The 10,704-nt window shown below is 43.4% G+C and overlaps 1 protein-coding gene across 1 annotated transcript; it reads left to right on the top strand.

The window, feature by feature from the left end:
• Positions 1-608: 608 nt before the first annotated feature.
• On the top strand, positions 609-7,613 carry LOC148214675 (uncharacterized). The gene has a single exon (XM_088149908.1). It carries the CDS (start codon positions 609-611, stop codon positions 7,314-7,316), a length of 6,708 nt encoding a protein of 2,235 aa, XP_088006034.1. The 3' UTR covers positions 7,317-7,613.
• Positions 7,614-10,704: the final 3,091 nt, after the last annotated feature.

The following is a 10,704-nucleotide window of genomic DNA, read 5'->3' on the forward strand; positions in this document are numbered from 1 at the left end:
ATCAAAGCCAGCAGACAGATATTTCTGCAAGTGCAAAAGGTAGTATGACACTTCTTAGGAAACAATTACAGTCCAGCAGCCCTCAACTCCAAGACCAAGAATCCTGTTCTAATAGTCAGCAATCTGTTGCTTACCAGCCTTTACAAATCCAAAAGTCTTCCCAAGTGTGCTTGGAACAGGAGATTATTTTTCCTGAAGAGACAGAAATTAAACAAACTTTTGTGCAAGAATCTGGCTATGGAAGCAAACAAGTAGAGAAGGATGGTAATCAGCAAGTAAAGACACAAGTTTCACACCATGGAAGCCAACATTTAAATAGACTGGAAGCTCAGCACAGCAGTCAGGAAACCACTGATGCTCAAAATCTATCAAGCAAAACATTTTCTCAGGGACAACTGTTAAACAAAGCAGATTTAATGGAAGAAAACACTTGGATTAATGAAAGAACAGGTCAGATGGTATCTAGCAGTCAGCAAACCAGTATTGTTTGGGGCCCAGAAACGCTTGCAGAAATTCTACTTCCTTTTCATCAATCTGTGATAAGAAACAATTCAGAAAAGGAAATATTAAATACTGAAACAGTGTTAACATTTTCTGGGGCTCCTGAAATGGAACCTCCTCTGGTACAACAATCCCAACATAGTACACAACAGCTAAAGGGGCAAGAATTAGAACAAAGTTCTCAAAGGCATATAGTAAAAGAACCTCAGCACAGTATTCAACAACCAGAGGGTCAAGAATCAAGGCGAACTAGTCGATCTGTTGCTGGAGAAGAATCTCGGCACAGTATTCAAAAACTACAGGGGCAAGAATCAAGGCGAGGTAGTCGATCTGTTGCAGTACAGGAATCTTGGCATGGTATTCAACAGGCAGAAGGGCAAGAATCAAGGCGAGGTAGTCGATCTGTTGCAGTACAGGAACCTCAGCACAGTATTCAACAGGCAGAGGGGCAAGAATCAAGGCGAGGTAGTCGATCTGTTGCAGTACAGGAACCTCAGCAAAGTATTCAACAGCCAGAGGGGCAAGATTCAAGGCGAACTAGTCGATCTGTTGCAGTACAAGAACCTCAGCACAGTATTCAACAGGCAGAGGGGCAAGATTCAAGGCGAGGAAGTAAATCTGTTGCGGTACAGGAACCTCGGCACAGTATTCACCAGCCAGAGGGGCAAGAATCAAGGCGAACTAGTAAATCTGTTGCAGTACAAGAATCTCAGCACACTATTCAACAGCCAGAGGGGCAAGAATCAAGGCGAACTAGTAAATCTGTTGTAGTACAAGAACCTCAGTACACTATTCAACAGCCAGAGGGGCAAGAATCAAGGCGAACTAGTAAATCTGTTGCAGTACAAGAATCTCAGCACACTATTCAACAGCCAGAGGGGCAAGAATCAAGGCGAACTAGTAAATCTGTTGCAGTACAAGAACCTCAGTACAGTATTCAACAGCCAGAGGGACAAGAATCAAGGCGAAGTAGTCGATCTGTTGCAGTACAAGAATCTCAGCACACTATTCAACAGCCAGAGGGACGAGAATCCAGGCGAACTAGTCAATCTGTTGCTGTACAAGAACCTCGGCACAGTATTCACCAGCCAGAGGGGCAAGAATCAAGGCGGACTAGTAAATCTGTTGCAGTACAAGAACCTCAGTACAGTATTCAACAGGTAGAAGGGCAAGAATCAAGGCGAGGTAGTCGATCTGTTGCAGTACAAGAATCTCGGCACAGTATTCAACAGTCAGAGGGGCAAGAATCCAGGCGAACTAGTCAATCTGTTGCTGTACAAGAACCTCGGCACAGTATTCAACAGCCAGAGGGACGAGAATCCAGGCGAACTAGTCAATCTGTTGCAGTACAAGAACCTCAGTACAGTATTCAACAGGTAGAAGGGCAAGAATCAAGGCGAGGTAGTCGATCTGTTGCAGTACAAGAATCTCAGCACACTATTCAACAGCCAGAGGGAAGAGAATCCAGGCGAACTAGTCAATCTGTTGCTGTACAAGAACCTCGGCACAGTATTCAACAGCCAGAGGGGCAAGAATCCAGGCGAACTAGTCAATCTGTTGCAGTACAAGAACCTCAGTACAGTATTCAACAGGTAGAAGGGCAAGAATCAAGGCGAGGTAGTCGATCTGTTGCAGTACAAGAATCTCAGCACACTATTCAACAGCCAGAGGGAAGAGAATCCAGGCGAACTAGTCAATCTGTTGCTGTACAGGAACCTTGGCACAGTATTCAACAGCCAGAGGGGCAAGAATCCAGGCGAACTAGTCAATCTGTTGCAGTACAAGAACCTCAGTACAGTATTCAACAGGTAGAAGGGCAAGAATCAAGGCGAGGTAGTCGATCTGTTGCAGTACAAGAATCTCAGCACACTATTCAACAGCCAGAGGGACGAGAATCCAGGCGAACTAGTCAATCTGTTGCTGTACAAGAACCTCGGCACAGTATTCACCAGCCAGAGGGGCAAGAATCAAGACGGACTAGTAAATCTGTTGCAGTACAAGAACCTCAGTACAGTATTCAACAGGTAGAAGGGCAAGAATCAAGGCGAGGTAGTCGATCTGTTGCAGTACAAGAATCTCAGCACAGTATTCAACAGTCAGAGGGGCAAGAATCCAGGCGAACTAGTCAATCTGTTGCTGTACAAGAACCTCGGCACAGTATTCAACAGCCAGAGGGGCAAGAATCCAGGCGAACTAGTCAATCTGTTGCAGTACAAGAACCTCAGCAAAGTATTCAAGAGCCAGAGGGACAAGAATCAAGGCGAGGTAGTCGATCTGTTACAGTACAGGAAAAGTCAGAAAGAGAAGAATCAAGGCAAAGTAAACAACTCCCTCCAGTACCAGAATCCCAATACAGTACTGAAGAGCCAGAAGTATTTGGAATAGAGCAGAAGACCCAACTAATAGGCCAACAAGTAGAAACAGAAAAATCAGAGGAACAACGAAGAAAGCGACATAGAAAACTACGCAAAATTAAAATTGACCAAGCTCAGCAGACAGATAGTGCTCAGAGTCTAAAAAAAGAGCTGCGTGAAAAAAATTTACAGACTGATACCATTAGCATTGCAAAAATTAGAACACAAGTAGGATTGCAAGATTCTCGCCATGGTAGTCAGCAGTATGACTTGCAAGAAACAGATAAGCCTGCTATTTCAGATCTCTGCACTGACAACCTGCCACAAAAACAGCAAGATTTTTGCCGAGGAACCCAGCAAGTTAATATTCAAGAACTCCGCTCTTGCAGTCTACCAGCCCATTTACTAGACTCTCTCCATGATAACCAGCAAAGTGAGGTGCAAGAATTTCGAAAGAGTAGTCTCCCTCTTGAAGTTCGGCAAGTTAAGTGCAGGCAACTACTAGCTGGGTTACAAGAATCTGAACGTGATAGTCAGCAGTCTGAAAAAAAAGATAATCAGAGTGATCTGTTATTTGAACTAAAGCAAGAATCACAGTATGGTAACCGAGGGACGGAAAACAAGATTGATGATGCAAATGAGCCCCATGTGACCATAGCTTCTGAGAATAGGACAATGCCACTGAAACAGAAGATATCATTTGTTCAACAGACATACAGCATCATTTCACTGGAGGAAACTACTTGGTTAAACAGAAGATCTGGCAAATTAATGAGAAACCAGAGCCAACAGACTAATGATAGTTGGCTTCAAAATTATAGAGAGAAAAAACAGAAACTTGCCAGTAAAGAAACACTGTCAAAGAGTAATGAACCTGGGGTTCAAAAATCTCAAAGAATCAGTCCAGAGTCAGGGAGCAGTGAACAGTCCATTGTGCCTGAGACCAGAAGAAGCAGAGAACAGGCTGCTGTGCTTGAGCCCCATAAGGAAAGTAAGCAGCTCCCAAGTCTAGAATCCCAAAGAAGCAGCAAACAGCTTATATCCCTTGAAACCGAGAATGCAAGTGAGCTGCCTGCTATATCAGAACCCTGGAACAGTGAACAGTCTGTTGTTCCAGAATCTCAAACAAGTGATGAACAGTTTGCCGTGCTTCATTCCCAGAAGGTTGGTGGCCAGCTCACTATTCCGGAATATCAAAAGGATAGCAAAGAATCCATGATCTCTAAGTTCTGGAAAGGTGAGGAGTTGTCTGCTGCCTCAGAATTCCAAAGGAGCAGTGAAGAGCCCACTTTATCTGAATCCCAGAAGGCCACTGAACATTCAACTGCTCCTGACCCCCAAAGGAGCAGCAAAGAGACTAGTTTTCCTGCATCTCAAAGAGGTAGTGAAAAATCTACAGTGCCTGAATCTTGGAGGGCCAGTGAGGAACCTGAGTCTCATATGGCCAGTGAGCCACATAGGATCATACAGTCCCACAGGACTAGTGAAGAACCTCTTGTGTGTGAATCAAAAACCAACTTATTTTCTGAGAAATGGGAGTCCAGTGAACTATCCTTCTTGCTTGAATCCCAGACGGCCACTGAATCTCCCAGCATGCCCCATTCCCGGAGGGCTAGTGAACCCCCCAGCATTCACCAGTCCCAGAAGTTTAGTGAACCACTCAGCTTGCCCCAATCCAGGAGAACTAGTGAACCACCCATATCCCAGAAGCCTAGTGGATCACTTCCTGTGTCTGGGTTCCAGAAGGCAGATCTTCCCCCAGTTTCTGAGTCCTGGAGGGACAACAAACAATCCAATTCTTCAGAATCTGAAATGGGCTCTGAATATCCCAATTTGCTTGATTTTCTGAAAGGCAGTGGACAGCCTGCTATTCCAGAATCCCCAGAATACAGTGAACAGCACATTTGCCTTGAGTCCCAGAAGTCTGATGAACCTGCTGTACCTGAATCCCAAAAGAATAATGAACAGCCCACTAGTCCAGAATTCCAAAGAGGCAGCGATCACCCTTATGTGCTTGAATCCCAAAAGGGCAGTGAGCAACTTGACGTATCTGGGCCCCAAAGGCATAGCGAACAGCCTGCCATCCCTGAATCCCAAAGGAGCACTGAACTATTGATTGAAACCAGATACAGGAGGGACAGTGTGAAAGTTGATAGATTAGAATCTCAAAGGTGCAGTGAATCACTCATCATGCCCAAATCCCAGAAAAATAGTGAACAAGCTGTCATGCCTGAGTCCTGGAATGTTAGCCAACAATCCACTGCATCACTGCCCCAATGGGAGAGTAAGCAGCCTGCTGTGGTAGAGTCAGAACCCCAGGTGGATGCTGAAAAAGAGAATGAAGTGGCTGGGGACAGTACTCTTGAAAGTTACAGAAATCAGTCAAAACAAAACTCTTCATTTGCTGAGAAAGCTCAGCAAACATATAGTATTATTTCAGTTGAAACGAATACCTGGATAAACAGAAGAACTGGTAAATTAATGACATGTGATAGTCAACAAACTGAGAGAAGTTGGCTTCAGGAGCACAGAGCAAAAAAAGTAAGTCTCACACCTAAAGGAAGCATGGCTAGGAACTCTGCATCTGAAGCAGCAAAGACTGAATTTAATAAAATGCATCACCTTGAGGATGACAGAAAGAAAGTTGTAGCACAGCAAGATACTTGTAAGGATAAGTCTCAGGCTGAGATGGCAGGAGCAGCATTGATTAAAGACAAAGGACTAATATCTTTTGAAGATAATAAAGCAGGAAAAGAACTGCAGGAGTCTTGCAAAGATGAACCCATTGTGGGAAGCCAACAAGAACAGTTGCTGCAGTCCCAAAGAGGAAGTCTACAGGAGGATGCTTTAATAGACAGAGCCCCAAAGGCTGAGATACTTGCTTCCCAACAATCTGGCCAAGAGGTGGTGATGGTGGCATCCAAACTGGCTGAGGTAGTGGAATCCTGTCAACCCAGCCATCATGCAGATTTGCCATTCCAACCCACCAGCCAACAGCCAGAAGTGACAGCAACCCAACAAGATAGTCAGCAGACAGAGATAGCAGCATCCAAGCAGGTTAGCCAGCAAGCAGAGATAGCAATGTCTCGACAGGCCAGCAAGCAGGCAGGGATGGTATCATCCCAACAAGCCAGCCAGCAGGCAGAGATAGCCACATCCCGACAGGCCAGCCAGCAGGCAGAGATAGCAACATCTCGACAGGCCAGCAAGCAGGCAGAGCTACCAGCATCCCGACAAGCCAGCCAGCAGACAGAAACATCTCGACAGGCCAGCAAACAGGCAGAGATAGTAACATCCCGACAGGCCAGCAAACAGACAGAGCTACCAGCATCTCGACAAGCCAGCCAGCAGACAGAGATAGCAACATCCCGACAGGCCAGCAAGCAGGCAGAGCTACCAGCATCTCGACAAGCCAGCCAGCAGAGAGAAACATCTCGACAGGCCAGCAAACAAGCAGAGATGGCAACTTCCCGACAGGCCAGCAAACAGGCAGAGCTACCAGCATCCCGACAAGCCAGCCAGCAGACAGAGATAGCAACATCCCGACAGGCCAGCCAGCAGACAGAGATAGCAACATCCCGACAGGCCAGCAAGCAGGCAGAGGTACCGGCATCCCAACAAGCCAGCCAGCAGACAGAAACATCTCGACAGGCCAACAAACAGACAGAGATGGCAACATCCCGTAAGCAGTCTGTGAAACATGAATTTCACAATAGTAACATCATTTGGAGTACATCAGCAAGTGAAGCTCAGCAGTCTTGTAAGTCTGAAAGCAGGAGTACCCTTGACAGTTTATCATCCTATGCAGAGGGAGAAGATGAAGCTCAGCAGACATATAGCAGAATTTCTCTCGAAAATGGTGTCTGGCTAAATAGAAAAACTGGAAAATTTCTGATAAACCATAGCCAGCAGACAAGTCTCAGTGCACTTAATAAAACAACTCTGGAGGACAATGGAAATTCAGCAGGATGTCCCAAACCTCCCACATCTGATGTGGAAGTGAGTGAAGCAAAATTTGGTCCAGAAACCTGGAGTAGCAGTGAACCGGCTCAAATGATTGTATCCAATCTCAGCATTCTGCAACCTTTGGAAGAAGAGCAGAGTACTGATGAAGTTGAGAAAGCGCTAACTTCTTGTGTAAGTGAGACTACTCTTCTGAGTGTACAACCATCATTAGCCTATGTAGAGATGGAATGTCAAACCACGCTCTCCTATAATTCAGTATCTATGCTAGAAGGAAGCTGGATAAATCTTAAAACTGGCAAGGTGCTATCATCTCATTATCAGCAAACAGATGAATCTTCCTTTCAGAAATCTGAGGTAGACGTTCAACCAATTCGGCATCCTAGCTATTCACCTGAGCTGAGTTGTTATGATCTGAGTGATAGACAGATAAGTGAAGGTTCACAACCAACCTGCTGTAGTGATGTATATATGGAATCTGAAATGCCTGATGGATAAGATGATTGCTTTGAAGTGATTGAGACTGAGAGACAGATACTTCTGCTATGAAAAAGAAACTTGGAATTTTGATGGATGGTGGTTGGAACACCACAAGAAAGGTTCCAGGAACATGGATAGTGAAATAAAAATGGGAAAACCTGCATATTTTGTGGTTCATCTGCTTCAGTAATAATTAATCATTTTTATGGCTCTATACCACTTCCTCACAAGAGAAAGGATAGGCCAAAGTTCAGCTCTGTTTACCGACATGCATTCATCACTTGCTATTTGCAAAGTCAAGTGATGACTGGCATATCTGAATGAGCCATTCCAAGTCAAATACCATGATAGAGTTACATTATTTCGTATCACTTTCTATATAAATTGAATTGAAATAAATGTGCCTATTGTAAAAGCATGGTATAGATGACTTTTTGAAGGAAGCACGAGTGTTTTAATATTTAACAAACATACTTTTAATTCTCAACATTGTTTCCCTTGATTAAATGTGGCTGCCTTTAATCAACTAAAATATAGTTGGCAAATCTACTTACTGAAAACAGTTAAGCTCTACAGCCTTTCCTTTAAGCTTTCTACTGGAAATGTTTCATGTACTCTGTTGTAGGTCATCAAGTGGAGCATACAAATGTGTAAACTAACTTGCATGACTTAGCTAAACCCAGTTGACCGGGTTTGTACATTATGCTAAGTATAATGTGGTTTATTTTAGCTAAGAATGTTTGGTGAACCATGTTTTAAGACTTTGTGTGTTGTATGAATTCATCTAGTTATGGTTTATTAGATAATCATCATTAAACAAGCCCTGGATTAGTGCAAATGTCAACCCAGTTCTTTAGTTTGGTGGATCTTATGTCCTGGAAATGAGTATAGGAATGCAGCCTTAGCTTGCTCCTTGGCCAAGCAAAAATCTGATACTTTCCTCAGCTTGCCACAGCAACGCATGACCAGTACCCCATGATGCCATTTAGCTCAGAATTTCTTTTAGTGAAGAAAAAACTATTGTGTTTTATAAAGGGAAGACATCAGGTGTGGGGTTGGCTCAAGTAACCCAGCCTCATGCCATGTAGGGCTTTAGAGGTGATAACCAACACCTTGAATTGGACCCGGAGGCAAACTGGGACCCAATGCAGTTTGCTTTATAACTTATTAAGTTACTTAGATTTCAGTAGCATACTGTATACTGTGTTATGCTAAGGTATTGTTTCTGCGTCACATACATTCATGTTTGGTGATCACAAATAACTATGGAAATGGGGTATGATACAAGAAGCTTTGAGCCATCTGGAATAATGCATACCTCTTGGGAATGCCCACTAAGTCATCATAACTATTGCACAGGTGTTTTTACATTCAAAATACAAGCAAGTCTATGTACTCAGTACTAACCAAAATACAGAAAATTAGGTGTACGCATTGTATAACATGAGCATGAAACTGAGCAAACTCAGGGAGGCAGTGAAGGACAGGAAGGCCTGGTGCAATATGGTTCATGGGGTCACGAAGAGTCGGACACGACTTAACGACTGAACAACAACAACAACTGTATAACAGTTTAAGACATCCCACCCGATACATCCATACTTCCAGAAAAATGTCTCTAAATGAGGGTACTGAATTAAAAGATACCCTTCCAATTGTGTCATTGCGTAATTTGGGTAGCAAAAGGATATTCTTAAATCCCATTCCTCATTTTCTATATATTTTGGCAATGTATGGCATATGAACTACTCAAAATAAAGCTTTGGGCCAAAGATAATTCAGTGTCATTTGCTAAATAATATCCTCTTGGATCTGGTACAGGTAGTCCTTGCCTAACGACCACAATTGGGACCGGAATCTTGATAGTTGAGTGAAACAGTTGTTAAGCGAGACACCCACGTGACTGCTTCGCTCAACGACTGCAATCCGGCACTCCTGGTTGTGGTCGTTAAGCAATCTCCTGGATCATTAAGCAGACGGAGCAAAAGAGCTGCCTGCTGAAGGATTTCAGTTTTGCAGGGAGTTGAAATCCTGCTGGCAGGCAGCTGTTTGAGAGCAAAAGAGCTGCCTGCTGAACAGTTTCAGCTCCACAGGCCCTAAAGCCTGCTGAAGGGTTTGCCCTCCCCTTCATGGATGGAGGGGAAATTCTTCATGGGGCTGGAGGAATGGAGCTCAGATCTTCAGGATTTGAGCTCTGTTCCTGCACACCGCTGAGAGGGGAAAACTCTCATCAGTGTGCAGGAACGGAGCTCAATCCCGAAATTTGAGCTCTGTTCCTGGACACCGTCAAGAGGTTTCCCTCCATCCCCTTCACTTGCAACCTTCCCTGTGGGGGGTTTCTGGGGAAGCCAGCAGAGAAGATTGCAAGTGGTGATCACATGATCACAGGGCGCTTGGCAACTGGTCATAAATGCAAGCTGGTTGCCAAGCCAAAATGCAGCTACATGACTGCGGGGGGTGGGGGCAACTCTTTGCAACAGCCAGAAGTGCTTTAGGGCTATAAAGCACCCTTTCCAAGGCTGTCATAACTTCAAACTATTGTTAAACAAACGGTTGTTAAGCGAGGACTACCTGTAATTGATCTGATACAAACTAATGTACATTACAGATTATACTGCCCTGTTCTTTGTGCTTTAGATTTGGGTCACATGCAAAAAAAAAAAAAAAACCCCAAACCATCACATCCCAAAATAGTTCATAAAAAAATACCTTCCTTTTGTGATGTGCAAACTCATTAGGGGTTGCTTCACAGGCAGCTACATCCAGAATCCAGACAAATTTTGAACAGACACGCAATTCAGTGCCATCTTATATTGATTGAACTCTCTTGAATGCTGGACATTTGATCTGCTCAACTTTTCTATTAATGCATAGAAACTGCCTTTGAACTAACAATCTGACTTTATATAGGAAAATTCCTGTATTCTGACATATTTCTTGACCTGTGTAACTATTTTCTCTCCATTGGAATCAAAACCAAAGATACAGTGCAATTTGTGGCTTGTTTTGTACCATAGGTTCTCAAAACATTATAATTCCATTTTAATGTAAAAATCTGTACAATGAAAGGGATATCGTTTCACCTATTCCTAAATATATTTTATTTGGACTTTGATTTCTTTATTTAATCTTGAAAAAGTGGAATAGCGAACTGTTTAGTCACCTAAGGAATGTATAGCTATGCTGTAAGTTGAATCCTATAGATGACTAAGGTTTCAAACCACACAAATTTTCGAGAGAATATAAACGGCTAAGATGTGGATTTTCCAATGTCAGAAGAATGTCTTGAGTGTTCCATACTTAAAATAGAAATCTCTAGCATAAGGCAACCAATAGTAAAATATGAAATGACATAAAAATAAAATAACATTAAAATGTAAATATTTGCTCCAATTACACAGAGAGG

This window comes from Python bivittatus, unplaced genomic scaffold, assembly GCF_059951505.1.
Source record: "Python bivittatus isolate LINGU-HERP-01145 unplaced genomic scaffold, Pbiv_v1 ctg000580_np1212, whole genome shotgun sequence".
NCBI lineage: Eukaryota > Metazoa > Chordata > Lepidosauria > Squamata > Pythonidae > Python > Python bivittatus.